Below are 17,647 nucleotides of genomic sequence, written 5' to 3'. Positions count from 1 at the left end.
CTGTTCAATCTGAATTCATACTGTTGCCAGGATGACCCATCATTGGTGAATGATGAATGAATCCTTAACCATCCCAGTAGAATCAATCATCCCAGCAGATTCTGTCTGGGCTGAACTTAAAGATGTCCTGACTTCAGTAAATGTGGAGGTAAGAGCTGAATGAGGACGAGAGGAAACTAGAACATCTGGTGAGGCTGAAGTGATGAGAAACACTGATTAATTTTAACAGTAAGAACACATTTGCCTCAGATAACTACTCCTCAGGTGAGTCCAGGTGTGTAACCTAATAATGAGTGGTCTGTGCTCAACTGCATAATTACAGACTAATCTAAAAGCAGTTATTGTACTTGGTCGTCCTCTGACATCGCTCCTCCTACCTGGCGCCGACGTTCGTGACACAGAACCGCTGTTTCCTTTTTTTAACGTACTCACAAGCCCCGCCTTAAATCTGTGACGGATCACGTCTGGACTGGTCGGTTTGATTGACAGCTTCGCACCGTTATCTGATTGGACTGAGATCTGGATAGACCCGCCCAGGGTGTTGGTGACGTAATCTGAGGACAAATCGATTTACCGCGAGGTCATTCAGCCTCTCTGAGCAGCCGGTCGCAGCTAAGCAGAGGCGCCATCTTAAGATACTGATAGAGTAAGTGAATTGCTTAATTTAAAAACACTTCTTCTTATATTTAATATTATTACCTGTCAGTGAAACACGGATTTCTCCAGAACACAGTCTTGCGCGCTGTTTAGTGTCCTCTGTTTCTGTGTCTGACGCTAAGAGGGCACCTCCACCGCGGAACGGTCAAGTTAGCTTACCTTAGCATTTAGCTTAGCAATTTAGCATCAGCGGAAGTAGACTAATGACAGTGCATGTAAACGTGTTGGCAGACCGTAACAGCTCGCTCCTATATGTGGTTAATACCGGCCCACGAGCTTGTTTCCATGTTGGCTGGTTATAAATGCATTGAAAGCTTTAGGTCAGCTAAGTGTTTCTAGTCCACCGTAGACGCCACACGAGGCTAACCTAGCACGTGACGTACTACGTTTTAGTTGAGGTGTCTGAGGATTCGTGGATTGAGTTGCCCGTTAGTGTACCGTTAGCATACATCTAACTTGTTGATCATTGCAGCGCAGCTCCGCCGGCAGGCAGGACACCACCATGTACCCGACCTCTTTGACGCAGCTGGCGAGGGCCAACCCGTTCAGCGCCCCCCTGTTCACCCTCCAGAAAGTGGAAGAACCCCGACAGAGCCTTCATGGACAGAAGACCCGCAGACTGGCAGCTGCCGCCACAGCAGAGGGTAAACCCAGCGAACCGCCGGTTAGCTAGGAAGCTAGCGTTAGCCGCATTATCTTTTCACGTTTAGTAGGCTGTGTTGCAGCTACATTTATTGATTTATTATGATTTAATGTATTTATTGTAGTGCAATGTGCACATAATAAGCCTTTTAAAGTTTAAAAAAGGTGTATATGGAGATGTTTCCAGTGGTTGAAGTTGCTGGCCTCTGGGCCTTTACCGTGAGCAGGCTGTGGAGGACAAGGAAGGACAAACTGCTGTCTGAGCTGTGCACTGCAGCAGACTGTATTTAGTGTCCTCATCTTAATTTTTTTTTATATTCGATTTATTAACGATTTAGAAATTGTCATTTATTTTTATTTTTTTGCAAAGAGGTTGCACGTGAGCTGTGAAATGCTTGTGACCCTGGAGTGGCACCTGATCAGCACACTTGCTTTATTTATAACTCCTCGTAAAATCAGTTGCCAAAAAACTCTGACCTCATAGAGCAGCCATATTTTTACGTATCTGATAAGAAAAATGTCACATTCATCTCAGTCCATCGGATCTGGTAATATCTGAGCAGAATTACAGGAACAGGTGTGAAGTTTCCATCAGGGTGAAGGCAGACATCTGCACGCTCCATGTTCGGTCCTCTCTCTGGCCCGTTACCTAAAGCCTCTCCTTTGTTTCCTCAGAGGGAGATAGTTGTGAGTTCGGCTCTCAGAAGTATTTCGTCCTGTGTGGATTTGGTGGGATTCTGAGCTGTGGTACCACACACACAGCTGTTGTTCCCCTCGACCTGGTCAAATGCCGAATGCAGGTCTGTTTCTGTGGCTCGGCTCCTTTTCTCACCACCTCTCCTCCCCATCAGTCGTCTGTTTTTACATGTTTATTTGTTTAATTTGACCAATTTGCATGGGAGACACAGAACCGGCCCATTTCTGTGACTTTGTGCTTGGTCATTGTTTAATTCCCATGATTTTAATGTGTTGCAGTGATCATAACATTAACGCATGATTCTGCACTCATGCCCTTACATTGTGGACGATTTGTGCCCCCCGGGCCCTGAAGTAGTCTGAGGTAGAGGACCTTGTAGATGAAGGTCAGGAGAGTTGAACTTGTCCTCGTTGTTGGCCGTCCAGCAGCAGGCGGGTCCGTCAGGAACTGCTGTTTAACGTCATGACTGATTAACATCTTAAGAAGCTTGAAAGAAGGTGAAGGTTGTGGAATCAGCAATAATTATGAAAACTGATCTGATTTAAATCATGATTGAATCTAATTTTTAAAGCTTAATTTCAGTTTTCTGATGATCAAATTCATGGGGCCTCACTGATGTTTTGCATGATTTTGTTAACAGTAACTGCAGACTGTCAATAAGAAATGAGACCAGTTTAACCCTTAAAACTTGCCTTAAAGTTCTCCGGCCCCGGAGCACCAGTGCTTATTTTATTATAAAAATGTTATCAGTGTCTCAGGAGCGGTAGTGTGTGGCTCTGTGGGGTAAACTGTGGTGGATAGTTACCCTTTAGATGATCTACGGAAGTTTTCCAGGCATTTCTATCCCGTCCAGGAGGTTTACAATCCAGCCACTAAATGTAGTTTTATTCAGAGACTCTATCTGGTAAATCCACAATGATCCATGATAACAGCATTATTTATCGCATTTCATCATAAAAACATCACTATCACTACTATGTTGCTAAGAGACCTCTATTTAGACCTGGACATGATGATGAAGCCACTTCCTGTCAGACTTTCCACCAACCAGAGAGCTTAGATTGACGGTAACGTCCAATTAGGAGCAGCTGAGGTTATCTTGGGGGAAAATGTCTGGATGTTAACTGAGAGTCTGCGTGTATTTTATATATAAAAAGGCAGAGATTTGAGGGCTAAAGCTGCGTCTCCTTCATGAATCTGAAGCCTGATCAGTAAACATTACCGAGGTTCTCCATGGCTCATTCTGACATGCAGTCTTTGATTTTTACCAACCCCTGACAATAAAGGCATGTTGGTGTGGAACATGGTGGAAGAGTCCTGAGGCTGAGCTGAGCTCTGGTTGGACGACTCTTCCACCATGCCGCTCTGGTTTGGTGCTTCACTCTTGTCTCGTGTTGCATGTGACCTGCATGTTGCATGTGTGTTGTGTCCCCTCCTGTCTACCACAGAGGATGTCAGCTGCGAGTTTGGCTCCTCAAAGTATTATGCCCTGTGCGGCTTCGGGGGTATCCTGAGCTGCGGCCTCACACACACAGCAGTGGTGCCCCTCGACCTGGTCAAGTGTCGTCTGCAGGTTTGTATGGAAGCAGCTACATGAGGAGGGGCATGTTCATTTAAAAGCAGGTACATGATCTATAGCAGAGGACAGGAAGGTTGGGGTGGATGCACTCTGAGATGAACAGACCGACCAGCTGGGAACCAGAACTGGAATTGAATAGACCAGTTCACCAGTGTCCAGTAGCTGTGTACCAGTTTCTTACCCATCCTTTACACTGAGTGCGATTGCGTGACGCTACGGCTGCACCACTATTTTGTTCCGACCTCCATGGCGCGGCAGTTTTTACCGGGGGCGTGTCAAGTGTGGAGCGCCCACGAGTTAATTCCACCGAGCAGGATTCACGAGATCAAGAAATCACAGGAGTGGACAATCCTGTGACTCCACAGAAACATATTGTCGTCTATGGTGACAAAAAAAACCCACTGAGACCACCTGACCGCCTAATGCTTTCATGGTTCAGTAGCGCAAATCTGCACGGGGGCTTTTATTTTGAAAAATACTGGAAGCTTTTACACTGCTCCCGTGTCTGATTTCCTGTCTGCCCCTATCTAAACTGTAGAATTGACACATTATGATTGTGTGAGGCATCAAAAATCGACTGGGCGCGTAAATTTAGCAGAGCGCCGTGACAGTGCGCTTCTGGGACGCTTCTAATTCGCGCTGCGGAGCCCGGTGGAAACCAAACCGTTGACGGCCGCAAATAGCAGCGGAGGTTGCAGCGCAGCCGTAACGTGCCGCACACACACCCGGTATAAAGGAGGGGTTACATGTTTATTCTGGTAAAGATTATTTCTACATGAATTAGGTCAGAACTGTGATCTGTGCATCTCTGGGTTTGTCATCTCTGTTTTAATAATAAGAATCTGGTTTTATAATTTAGATCATAGCAGTGGTTCCCAAACTGGGGCGGGGGCAGCTAGGCTAAATAAAATGTAGTCTACGAAGTTCCCTCTGCCATTGACATCAGCTAAGACTGATGGAGCAGCAGCCAGTAAACTGAAGCACCTGCCAGAAAGACTGCTTCATGGTGATGTCTGGAAGTTTCATTATCAGTTCTGGATTGAACTGTCATCCACGTTAACGTCTGGGAACCACAGGACCATAAGTTAGGAAAAGACCCCTCCCTCTAAAACGGCCAAAAGTCTAGAGTAGATTTAGGGAAGACAGATTTCTTCATCCCACAGCTTCATTTAACTTCTGGATAAGCAGGTCTTCTCCGCCTACAGGTGAACCCAGAGAAATACAAGAGCATCGGGAACGGGTTTTCAGTGACCGTGAGGGAGGATGGCGTCCGAGGTCTGGCCAAGGGCTGGGCCCCCACCTTCATCGGTTACTCCATGCAGGGACTGTGCAAGTTCGGCTTCTATGAAGTGTTCAAGATCCTCTACAGTGACCTCCTGGGAGAGGTGAGTCCACCACGGCGGTCACTACAGCTTGACCAGTCAACATCACACCTCCATCCTAGGGCTGGACGGCCAAAACTTGTTACGATATATTTCTTAATATCGCTTGATAGGATATAATTCTGATATTTGGTTTGTGTGAAGCATATGGTATTTGTTACAGAAATTATTTTAGTCATAAATCCTCGTACCATAAACAAAATAACGTAACACTCAAGTGTGTTTTAACTGTGTAACTAACCGATGCCGGAGTTCAGTTGGTGCCCAAAGCATCTAGTCCATGTGTTCATCTCGGCAGCTTTGACGATCCCGGTCCCGCTACCTGTGGTGGTGCAGACCTGGTGGTTGTTGCTGAGTCCGCAGGAGACAAGCACATCTTTAAGTCCAGTTTTCCACCGTAGTAAATGGCATCATGTCTTAAGCCAAGAAATTAGTAACGGCCTTGGTTATGTCTTTCTGGTGTTTGGAGTTCTTAATGCAGCGATCTGCGTTTGCTGCATGACGTCTCTTTTGGCACAGCTGGGGCTGATGCTTCAGGGAAAGGTTTGCTAAAACTTTTATGGTGTTTCATCTTCTGACTCAGCATATTCTATTCGTTTCTACAGTCATTTAGCAGACGCTTTTATCCAAAGCGACTTACATTTGAGAGTAAGAACAACACAAGCATATTCTATAGAGTGGAAATGCTTCAGATGGTGAACGTGTGTTCTCGCTGCTAGTTGGCACAACTCCTGTACATTTTGCAGCACACTGAAACCTGAAGTTTATCAGATTTTAGATCGCCAAATCACTTCATACCACAAGTTAGTCTTTCCTCTCAACTATTTCGTCTGCTTTCTCTTCACTTGTGGAAGCTTGTTCAGTCACGTTTGCATTACGGTCATGAGCACTCATTTTGTAGCTAAAACTTGCCACATTGCAGCTTAGCCCAGCCTCTACTCGCACCAACTGCACAGCCAGCTGCTCCCGAGCTTGCTCAGGCTCTGTGTCTGCGGTGTACGTCATCACTTACGTAGCCAGTGTGTTGCAGCTCTTTCTGTTCGTCTTGAATCGGCTGCGGTGTGAACACCAGTCAGTGAAACGCTGTGATCATTTACTGTATGTATATCAAAATATGTTAATGTATTCAAAACTCATATCACCATTATTGAATAAAAGTATATTGTGATATATATTGATATTGAATTATTGTCCAGCCCTACTCCATCCACACACAATTCTGAGATAGATATTCCAAAAATGGTGATATATGTTTACCAGTCCATTATCAGGTTTATTACAGGGTCCATGTGTATGTAATGATGTCACTTCCTGTTATTTTCAAAACATGCAGTGTTTGTTGAACATGGAAGCGCCCACAGTCTTAGCGTTAGCTGCTAATGTGAGAGCTTCGGTGTTAGCGTTAGCTGCTTATATGAGAGCATCGGTTTTAGCGTTAGCTGCTAATGTGAGAGCTTCGGTCTTAGCGTTAGTTGCTTATATGAGCGCATCGGTCTTAGCGTTAGCTGCTAATGTGAGAGCTTCGGTCTTAGCTTTAGCTGCTAATGTGAGCGCTTCGGTCTTAGCGTTAGCTGCTTATATGAGAGCTTCGGTCTTAACGTTAGCTGCTAATGTGAGAGCTTCGGTCTCAGCGTTGGCTGCTAATGTGAGAGTTTTGGTCTCGACATTAGCCGCTAATGTGAGGGCCTGCAGTCTTGATATTAGCCGCTGATGTGAAAGCCAACTGTCTTAGCATTAGCTGCCAATGTGAGAGCCTGCAGTATTAGCGTTAGCTGCTAATTTTAGAGCCTTTAGTGTTAGCATTAGCCGCTAATGTGGGAGCCAGCTGTCTTAGCATAAGCTGCTATGTGGAGCCAGCTGTCTTAGCGTTAGCCGCTAATGTAAGAGCCAGCTGTCTTAGCGTTAGCCGCTAATGTTAGAGCTGACTTTCTGACTACTGTTTCTGTGTTGTGACCAACAGGAGAACACTTACCTGTGGAGGACATCTCTGTACCTGGCTGCTTCGGCCAGCGCAGAGTTCTTCGCTGACATCGCTCTGGCTCCCATGGAGGCTGTAAAAGTTCGTATCCAGACCCAGCCGGGCTACGCCAACACCCTCAGACAGTGTGTCCCCAAGATGTTCGCTGAGGAGGGACTCTGGGCGTGAGTTGCACGGACAATAGATTCCTGATGACACGCTCCTTAGATCCACCTCTGGAGGGCGCTGCTCTCTGAGCAGAGCTCCTCAGCAGCTTCCTGGCTGTACAGTTGGAGGTGCTTGAGTCATTAGCGTGTAAGACCAGTCTACCTGTCCTCCAGCTCACCTGCAGCACTGCAACCAGTCACCAGACTGGAGCACCCAGTGCTGCCAGCCTGGAGGACAGACACGCCTACTAAGTCTTCAGTTATCACTGAATTCTTTTCAAAGATGTGAGTGAATGTGCAGTGATGTGCTGCCTGCTTGTCTGCAGCTTCTATAAAGGCGTGGTTCCGCTGTGGATGAGGCAGATCCCCTACACCATGATGAAGTTCGCCTGCTTCGAGCGCACTGTGGAGCTGCTCTACAAATTTGTGGTTCCTAAACCCCGCAGCGAGTGCAGCAAGCCCGAGCAGCTGGTGGTCACCTTCGTGGCCGGTTACATCGGTGAGTAACTGAACAACTGCAGAGTTATCATACATTTCCAGATATCACAGGTTAGCCAGATATGACAGGCAGTTATGCAGTGAGGCTAACGGTACCATACGTACGTATCATGTCTAGTTTAATGTGACATGCAGGCCAAAGTACAACTCAGGATGGAGATGCTATTACCAGGTTAACGTGGGTGTTTTCTGTGTGCAGCTGGTGTGTTCTGCGCCATCGTGTCCCACCCTGCCGACTCGGTGGTATCAGTGCTGAACAAGGAGAAGGGAAGCACAGCCGCCCAGGTTCTGAAGAGGCTTGGACCCAAAGGTTGGTCTCATCTGAGCTTCTGATCAACACGCTCCTTAGATCCACCTCTGGAGGGCGCTGCTCTCTGAGCAGAGCTCCTCAGCAGCTTCCTGGCTGTACAGTTGGAGGTGCTTGAGTCATTGGCGTGTAAAACCAGTCTACCTGTCCTCCAGCTCACCTGCAGCACTGCAACCAGTCACCAGACTGGAGCACCCAGTGCTGCCAGCCTGGAGGACGGACACTGTCTCTGTCAAGACCTGTTAGTGGATCACAGTTTGCTGATTATATCATATTTAAACCAATTTAATCTGCATCTAAACTGGTCCTGAGCCGGCCTGGCCTGAGCCCATGTTTAAGGCAGTCTGGCTCTGGTCTGAACCAGTCTGATGCTAAGTGTCTTGTGTTCCAGGTGTGTGGAAGGGTCTGGTGGCCCGTATCATCATGATCGGTACTCTGACGGCCCTGCAGTGGTTCATCTACGACTCTGTAAAGGTCTACTTCCGCCTGCCCCGCCCCCCTCCCCCCGAGATGCCAGAGTCCCTGAAGAAGAAGCTTGGCCTCACAGAGTAACCCCCCCCCTCACCGATTCACACGTTACCCCCCTTGACACGCAGCGGGTTTCTGTATGTGTGTTCCAGCTGCTCGTCTCAGCTGACAGCCGGTTATTTAAGAACAGACGTCCATCGGCATCTGGGACAGACTCCTGTAGAAACACCTGGATGGTTTTACCTCCTCATTAGAAGATGTGGAAATTCTAATAAATGTTTCCCTGGGAAAATAAACCTCTGATTTATTTTAATGGTTTAATTGATTAAAACCATCAGATGTAACTGGTTTTACAGCTTCATTCAAGATTCAAGATCTTTGTCATAATGCAACATAATGAAATTTTGTTGAGTCTCAGCTTAACACGCATAAATAAGAAATAGAAATTTAACAGGCACATAAGTAAAAAAAATAAATAAATAAAGCTGTAAATCTAAAAGATTTGTTGTTGGAAAGTTTATGAATCTCTGGAATTTGTGCAGGACAGATTTTAATTCCACGTGGTTCAAGTCCCCAGCCACGAACGGTGATCAGTTACTACAGTGCTCTGCACTTCACTGCCAGATATTCCAGGTCGAGCTGCAGTCCGATCGGCACGGAACAGAGAGCCCCCCGCTAGCTCCACCGCTACATCCGGGATGATGATGTCCAGCCAGGTCTCAGTGAAGATTGCCACACAGCTGCCAGGCTCACATGAGACGATCCTCAGACTAATTCTGTCCAGTTTGTTGGTGAGAGAACTGGCGTAGGGAAGGTGGAGACTGGGCAGAGCCAGTCTGGGTTAGCTTGTAGCCTAGCTACATCTCCTGGGCCACAGAAGGGGGGTGGTGAGGCCTCTGTGGTTTGCTGGAGATCAGGTGGAATAAAATCTGGCTTTGCTGATGCAGAAAAACCCTAGTTTTTCAGCAGGTCAGCCCTTCTGTACTAGATTAAGGCTGCCAGTCTTAAAAATGGCAGGAAACAGGAATAAAAACATCAAAACAAGCTTAAAAGCCAAACCTGGAGCTGCTGCGTCCGCCCACGTCGCCATCTTTTTTAGTCGTTCATGTTCTGAATCCTGGTGGAAGGAACTAATTAGAAACTATTGAACTGTGAACGTTAATGGGCGTCAGAGCAGTTGGTACACGTTAGAAAACACCTGAACCAGGTCTAGCAGGACCTCCACAGACCTCATTCAGTCTGAGATCAGTTGTGGATGTCGAACCCTCGTTTTTAATTACATTTTTGTCCATTAGGGCAGATTTCCTGCCATTTTGTCCGTGTTGTTAAATACAGCGTCATTTGTTAGAAAGTCCAAACCAGCTACAACCAGTTTGCATGTGACTGGATTCCAGTCAGGTGGATGTGAAGCCATCTGAGCCAATGAAAAGATGAGTATTTAGGCCAATTATCACAGGGTTTAGTGGTGAACTGGAAACATCTCAGGTTTAAAACCAATGAAAATGTGCCTTTTTTTGTTTTACTTTTTTACTTGTCCTGTCCAGCATGGTGGCGGCAGAATGATGGTCTGGCTACTGTGTTGTGCCGAACAAATTTGCTTTGCCAAGGGGGGGCTTATGGGTATAAGGCTCCTCTTGATTTTCTGATTTGTTTATTTACTTTGAATCTTGGAATCTATGTAAACTTGCTGGACCTGACCGGACGGGACAAAAAAAGAAGGAAGACAGCAAAAAGAGACAAAAACACCCCAGACAGAAGCAACGACACTTCAATCCAAACTATCACCAGACAACAAACTGCTGCATTTGTGCATAAACACACCAGTAATTTTTTATGGCTTTTACAGAAAAACAGAGCTGCCAGTGATCAAAAGTTCTTAAATAATAACCAAATCAAAAAGACAAATCACAAACGTATCACAACAACAACCGAAGTACCAGATACACACTGACAGAAAAAACCAAAGCATCTCTTAGTGTATAAACCCGCTGGACACCTCAGTGACTGTGTCAGCATGCAGAGGAAGTGGAGTGATCAGAGTTGAGTGTGATCCTGCAAATGTGACCACGTCTCTACGGAGGATATAGGCAGACCAGGGCAGACCCAGAGATCCAGGCCATCAGCATGAACCCAAGCCACCCCACCAGGAAGACCACCCCGGTCCCACCCAGAGGGCAGCAGAGGAAGGCCCAGCCAGAGCCCCCCACATACACGAGGCACAGGCCCCAGGGGGCCAGGATCGGCAGCTACTGCACCTGCCAGGTACCGGCCATCCAGGGCGGTCAGAGTGAAGGACCCAGGGCCCCAAGAGCCCAGAGGCTCCACCCCTTTTATGTGAGCGCTCTGATCTAAATGGAAATTCTTGGGTTGAACCAGCTTCATAGTGGATGTCTGGGTAAGCTAACCCGGTAACGGGGACGGTAGTCCTGCTTCCTGGTCCAGCCTCTGATGGTCCAGATGCGATATAACCCGGGTTATAATATGGCTAACCAGTGTGTGGAATCTGGGCAGAGGATGGTGGGTTTGAGGATTGGAGTTGAAATCCAGAAGCTACAACAGCTGAACTGGTGCTTACTGGTTGATCACTGGTCTTTCTGTGTGTTTACTCTAAAATCTGAGTTGGGTTTAAGTTTTATTTCTGGTCAGATCCAGGACGTTTTGTCTGTATTTACAAGTAGCTCCTTTTTTTAAAGTTAAAATGTTATTTTTTGTTTAAAATCTGTAAACAGACTTTAGTTTTTGATGTTGGAAAGAGCTTAAAGCTGATTTTTTAAAGGGTTTCCAGAGTCCCAGTACAAATCCCAGTATTTATGCTGGTAGTCCCATCTCGCTCCAAACTCCTCACAGAAAGCCCACTGTTTGAACCCCTCGCCAGCCGAGGCTGGAACCAGCTAACCACCACGCCCCTGTGCAGCCCAAATATCATTTTAGACACGTTTGTGGTATCACAGCCATAACTGGAGCCAGGATCTATGTTTAAATGAGTGGGATCTGTCCCCAGACATGCTGGACCATCTGGACCAGGAGAAGTCCAGTCTCTGGTCGGGTGATGGATGGAGGACAGCAGTCAGACACTGAGGGGCAGCAGAGCTCTCTGAACCCAACCTGAAACAGAAACCAGGAGGTCTGGAAGCGGGTCTCTGGTTGGACATGGATTCATCGGACATGTTTATCCTCAGTGGCACCAAATGATCAGAGTAAAAAAGTGAATCTGAGAAAAAACATGTTCTCATGTGGAGGTTTCTGCTCAGAAAGAGGCTTCCTATGGATTCCTGGATCACAGCAGCAAAGAGGTGAAAACTTTCCAGTTTTATAGTTTAATCGGCTGAACAATGCTCAGCCATGTTTTTATGTTATTTCTAAAAAAATTATCTAACCCCTATACCAAAATGTAAATAAAACCAGAATATGCATATTAACTAAAACAAGCCTTCACACAAAGTAGCATAACAATAAAAAAAAAAATCATTCATTGTCTCTCTCACACACACATCCACACACACTCAGTTATCCCCATTCTAGAATATATATAAATATGCATGTACATATATAATTAAAAATAAATTTAAAAGAATATAAATATTAAATATAAATATATAATATATATAATATAAATTAAATATAAATATTTTATTTCCAGTAGGCGATAAACAACATCTTCATGAGACATTTTACCATGTGATGGAAAAATATGAGCTGATAGTGAATCTGATGCAGCAACACTTTTGGAAAAAGTTGGAACAGGAGCAACAAAAGGTTGGAAAAGTAACTGGTACAAACCAGAAACACCTGGAGGAGCATTTGATAACTAATCAGGTTAACTGGCAACAGCTCAGTAACATGACTGGGTATAAAAGGAGCATTTCAGAGAGGCAGTCTCTGGACAGAGGAGTGGACAGAGGTTCACCAATCTGAGACAAACTGGATCCAAAACTGGAACAATTTCAGAAAAATGCTCCTCAGACTGTGAAGATCCACCATCTACAGTGTAGAATATCATCTGCAGATTCAAAGAATCGGGAGGAATCTCTGTATGCATGGGACAAGGCTGGATGCTGGTGATCTTCTGCATCAGTGGTTCCCAACCTATTTTCCTCAGGGACCCCCTTCATGTAAATACTTAAAAGCCATGGACCGCCAGCCCCACCCTGTGCTGAAACCATACTTGGTTTTATGCTTTCAAAAATGAGATTCTCACCATAAACAACGTATCCTTGTCCTTCGATAAAGCCAAAGTTAAATTATGTTAATTAACAGAGCCTTACATTTTTTTTCTTAAAATAGAGACAATGTGTGGACATTAATCACAATGGCTCTTAATGTTCAAAGCCTCAGGGACCCCCTGAGCTCAGACTCCAGGTTTGGGAACCACTGTTCTGCATTAAAAGCAGACATGATTCTCTACTGGAAACCACTGCATGGACTCAGGAAGACTTCCAGAAACCACTGTCCCTGAAACCCACAAATGCAGGTTAAAGCTCCACCATGCAAAGAAGGAGCCAGATGTGAACAGGATCCAGAACCAGCGCCATCTTCTCTGGACCAAAGCTCATTTAAAATGATCTGAGGCAAAGTGGAAACCTGGATGAAAATGTGAACTATTTTCTGGAAAGCATGGACGGTGTGTCCTGCAGACTAAAGAGGAGAGGGAGCATCCAGCTTGTTTTTTTTTGTTTGTTTGTTTTGTTTTGTTTTTAAACGCTCATTTGATTTCCATTCAATTTCCTTGTACATAATTACGGAAGAGTGGAGCTGTCACCCAAATAAAAAAAAATCGGACCCTATCACGTTATAACATGATAAGTGTATTGTAAAAACGTGAAACGTATTACGTTATAACGTAATAAGTTTATTGTAAAACGTGAAACGTATCACCTTATAACGTGATAAGGTCCGATTTTTTTTTATTTGGGTGACAGCTCCACGCTTCCGTACATAATAACTAGACCAAACAAATTATAAAGAAATTAAAAGAAGCTACAACACTGTGTTGATGGCGACCTCTTCGCCTGACCTGCCGCTGCTGGCAGGTGAGGTGGAGGGAGGGGAGCGGTGCATCAGGTTCGTAATGATAATACTGATGGACGACGTCACCTGTTAGGTGTTGCCAATAAGAGAATCGTTAAAAAAGTTTATAATGAAAAGACTATCTAAGCTGACAGGTGCTGCTTACAGAAAACGTAGGAAGGAGGAAAGACGAGCCCAGAGTAGAGGCAGGTCTGAGTTACTGAACATTAAGGCAACAGTGGGCTAACGCTAGCTAGCATAGACACACCGTAACAATATCCGAACAACATAATAATTAAAGTACCACCTATATTATACAAAAAAAAAAGCATGCATGTCATGTCAAAATGACAAAGTAAAGGTTTGACGACAAAAACTTTCTAATTGTATTTGCAAAGCAGTATTTATGCAACTGTCTGTTTATTGGAAGGGTAGACTACTGCTATTTAATGTTACTGCTATAAAACTGAAAGTACAGGAATCTGTAGAAGCTGCTAGAGAGGAGGCCTCAGGGTCTTCACCAGAGGCTCTCAGAGAAGAATGTAGCTTAATTCAGCAAAGAAGAATTACTGCAGGACTATTACCCTTTATAATGTTTTTTTTTAATCTAACAATTATTAGATAATATTTGGATCTGTAGCAGCAGATCTAAATGAAGAATCATGAAGATGTCTGTGTCTCTGGTGGCTGGAAGGACATGAGGGATTATCTTAATAACTAAACTTTGTGTTACAACTTAAACATGCTTCAAAAACTAAATTTGATACCTTGATTGATTTTGTTTTACACGGTGGCATTACTTTGTTTTGTTTATTATAAATGTAGCAGTTTTTATAGTTTGTGTGTTTTTTGATTGCACCGTTTTACATTGTTTTAGGATTTACACTTGTGCCATTTCCTGGACTTTTGCACTAAACGTTATTTATTTTTAACTAAATACTTATTTTTAACTAAATGTTATTTATTTTGTGCTATTTATTATTTTTGTGGCGGTTTTAGTTTAGAGTGTTTCAGTATGACTTTATTTTGTTTGTTAATACAGGGAGGTCGCTGAGGTGGTTAAAAAGCTCCTCGGTGACAAGGCCCCAGGGGTGGATGAGGTCCGCCCAGAGTTCCTTAAGGCTCTGGATGCTGTAGGGCTGTCTTGGCTGACACGCCTCTGTAGCATCACGTGGACCTCGGGGACAGTTCCCCTGGACTGGCAGACTGGGATGGTGGTCCCCCTCTTCAAAAAGGGGGACCGGAGGGTGTGCTCCAACTACAGGGGGGATCACACTCCTCAGCCTCCCTGGTAAGGTCTATTCAGGGGTGCTGGAGCGGAGGGTCCGTCAGATAGTCGAACCTCAGATTGAGGAGGAGTGTGTGGTTTTCGTCCCGGTCGTGGAACAGTCTTCAGGGTCTTTGAGGGGGCATGGGAGTTTGCCCAGCCAGTCTACATGTGTTTGTGGTCTTGGAGAAGGCATTTGACCGTGTCCCCCGGGGACTCCTGTGGGGGGTACTCCGGGAGTATGGAGTGCCGGACCTGCTTGTACGAGCTGTTCGGTCCCTGTACAACCGGTGTCAGAGCTTGGTCTGCATTGCCGGCAGTAAATCAGAATCGTTTCCAGTGCGGGTTGGACTCCGCCAAGGCTGCCCTTTGTCACGATTCTGTTCATAACTTTTATGGACAGAATTTCTAGGTGCAGCCGAGGTGTTGAGGGGATCCGGTTCGGTGGCCTCAGGATTGGGTCTCTGCTCTTTGCAGATGATGTGGTTCTGTTGGCTTCATCGGGCCGTGATCTTCAGCTCTCACTGGAGCGATTCGCAGCCGAGTGTGAAGCGGCTGGGATGAGAATCAGCACCTCCAAGTCTGAGACCATGGTCCTCAGCTGGAAAAGGGTGGAGTGCTCTCTCTGGGTCTGCAATAGGGTCCTGCCCCAAGTGGAAGAGTTCACATATCTTGGGGTCTTGTTCACGAGTGAGGGAAGGATGGAGCGGGAGATCGACAGGCGGATCGGTGCGGCGTCTGCAGTGATGCGGACTCTGCATCGGTCTGTCGTGGTGAAGAAGGAGCTCAGCCAACAAGATCGCGACTGCAAGTGGATGAAGTGAGTTTTCTTTGCAGGTTGGCCGGGCTCTCCCTTAGAGATAGGGTGAGAAGCTCGGTGATCCGGGAGGGTCTCAGAGTGGAGCTGCTGCTCCTCCACATTGAGAGGAGTCAGATGAGGTGGCTCGGGCATCTGGTTAGGATGCCTCCTGGACGCCTACCTGGTGAGGTGTTCGGGGCACGTCCCAGCAGAAAGAGGCCCCGGGCCTGGGAACGCCTCAGGATCCCTCCTAATGAGATGGTGAATGTGGCTGGGGAGAAGGAAGTCTGGGTTTCCCTGCTTAGGCAGCTGTCCCCGCGACCTGACTCCAGATAACTGGCAGAAAATGGATGGACGGATAAAGAGACAAGAATGTGTACATTAGTTACAATATGTGTGCGACTCAGTAATGTAGCTTCAGTTTAGGTAAACATTTTGCCGCGTGGGGTGGGGGGAACATCTCCTCCCATATAGACAACATTTCTTTCATCATATGATGTGTTGTTTATCTTCTACTGGGAATAAAATATGGATGGATGAGGTTTATAAATCACTGCCTTCTGCTATTCTATAATGATGCTAAAGGTTTCATTCAGAGAGTTGTGGATGTGGCTGCTGCTCTCAGACAGTAACTGAAGACCAGCTGGATGAACTGTGGTGAAGACGAGTTGCTCTGCTGCTGTTTCAGTGATTTTCCCTCCACTGCCATGTTATTCCACCATCAGGGTGGAAGCGACAGCTGTCTTTGGGAGGATAAAACGACACTGTGGGTTTCAAACTGCAGCTGATGTGTGTGTGAAGAATAATGAGGCACCTGAAATGCTGAAGGTCAGCAGATTTAGCTGCTCCACGCCGTCAGCAAAGAGCTCGCAGTCTGCAGATGCACCGCTGTCGTCATTACAGCCCATTTGTTGCTCATGAAGAGCACGGTTTGTCCAGCAGTGCTGAGAAAAGGTCTCATCTCTGTGAGAGACAGGGTGAGGGTGCAAGGGGTCATGGGAAATGGAGTCCATTTATGTGTTCTCCGTTTGTGGGCTCATCTTGTCAGCGGTGGTAAACTGAATAAAACATCAGCACAGAAAGATGGAAAGATGTTTCATGATTAGGATGAATCCTGCTTTTTGGACCGTTTCTACTTCGAGTGACGTCAGCATGTGGAGTCCTGTGATTGGTTCATTCCATCAGGTGATTTTGCTGCTGGTTTCTCCTTTAAAGTTGTTCTTTCATCTGTAAAAAGGTTTCCACACTGGTGGATGATTGTGTTGCTGGTTACAGACACAAAACTCTGAGCATCGCTGCTTTTAAAACCCTTCAGCTTTCCTTTCTTTCTCTTTGAGCCAGTCATGGTGGGAAGAGATTCCCAGACATGGGAACAGATTCTAATGGAGGAGAAAAGAGAAGGTAAACAAAAGAAAGTAAATGAGGTAAAAGAGGAACAGAAGACAAGGATCTACCAGATAGAAGGTAACAGCATCAGCTGTTCAGTCTTAGCAGAAAAAGACAACCAGCCCCTACACCTGGATGGGAACAAACAACATATCTGCAACATCGTTAAGAAAACAAGACCGCTCTTGCTCTTCCGACTGGCTGGGAGTAACAATAAAACCGGGATAAACCGGTTAAGGTAAAGTTATGTAGTGATCAGTATAAATAAAGGCCTATAGCAGGACTCAATCTTTGGTTCCTGAAGTGTTTAGATGTTTACTTGTTTCAACACACCTGATTCTGATTCATGGGTCACTGCGCAGGACTTGATATGAATCAGTTTTTTTTTATATTATTTAGTCTTTTGTTTGTCTGTAAAACATGAAATCAAAGTTAAAAATAACTAAAGTTTGGTTCTGTATAATCTGAAGACTTTGTCCTGTCGAAGAGGAGGAGTTGCTGTGTTTCTCTGCACCACACAAACCGACAGCAGAACTGAGCATGTGCAGAAGCATTCATACACCCAGTCATTGTTCCTGCAGCCGTTGTGCCGAGCATTGGAGGTCACCGTGACTCAGCGTTCCGGGTCACGTGGTCATGGGGGCGTGGCTGGACTAGCTGTGAGGAATTTGCAGCAGGTGGGGGCAGCTCTGCTGTGCTCTGATTCAGAGCAGCTCTTTGTACTTTTCCCAGGTTAAAATTAGGTGTGATTTATCAGAAAACTTGCAGAAAGGTCCAGGACCTGACCTGGAAATTATCCAGCAGGACATGACATGTGGTGACAAACTCCGAATC

The 17,647-nt window shown here is 45.7% G+C and overlaps 1 protein-coding gene and 2 non-coding genes across 6 annotated transcripts; all 3 read left to right on the top strand.

Annotated features, from left to right (window-relative positions):
- The first annotated feature begins 520 nt into the window (after nt 1-520).
- Nucleotides 521-8,653, top strand: slc25a3a (solute carrier family 25 member 3a). 4 transcript variants are annotated; one of them, XM_041977186.1, is made up of 8 exons: nt 521-646; nt 1,130-1,301; nt 1,975-2,099; nt 4,781-4,960; nt 6,918-7,099; nt 7,408-7,580; nt 7,779-7,889; nt 8,278-8,653. In XM_041977186.1, the coding sequence occupies exons 2-8, from the start codon at nt 1,160-1,162 to the stop codon at nt 8,436-8,438; spliced, it is 1,074 nt and encodes a 357-aa protein (XP_041833120.1). In that variant the 5' UTR covers nt 521-646; nt 1,130-1,159; the 3' UTR covers nt 8,439-8,653. The 4 variants fall into 4 exon arrangements, with proteins under 4 accessions (XP_041833120.1, XP_041833119.1, XP_041833121.1 ...); XM_041977185.1 differs by lacking the exon at nt 1,975-2,099 and adding an exon at nt 3,445-3,569 and having other exon boundaries at nt 522-646; XM_041977187.1 differs by lacking the exon at nt 1,975-2,099 and adding an exon at nt 3,445-3,569 and having other exon boundaries at nt 558-646; nt 1,135-1,301.
- Nucleotides 7,129-7,325, top strand: LOC121635135. Its single transcript, XR_006009352.1, has one exon. It is a non-coding gene; the product is annotated as a small nucleolar RNA SNORA53 (small nucleolar RNA).
- On the top strand, nt 7,915-8,111 carry LOC121635140. The gene has a single exon (XR_006009356.1). It is a non-coding gene; the product is annotated as a small nucleolar RNA SNORA53 (small nucleolar RNA).
- Nucleotides 8,654-17,647: the final 8,994 nt, after the last annotated feature.

The sequence above is a fragment of the Melanotaenia boesemani genome, chromosome 23 (assembly GCF_017639745.1).
Source record: "Melanotaenia boesemani isolate fMelBoe1 chromosome 23, fMelBoe1.pri, whole genome shotgun sequence".
In the NCBI taxonomy this organism is placed as follows: domain Eukaryota; kingdom Metazoa; phylum Chordata; class Actinopteri; order Atheriniformes; family Melanotaeniidae; genus Melanotaenia; species Melanotaenia boesemani.
This window is presented reverse-complemented; position numbering and strand designations above follow the sequence as displayed.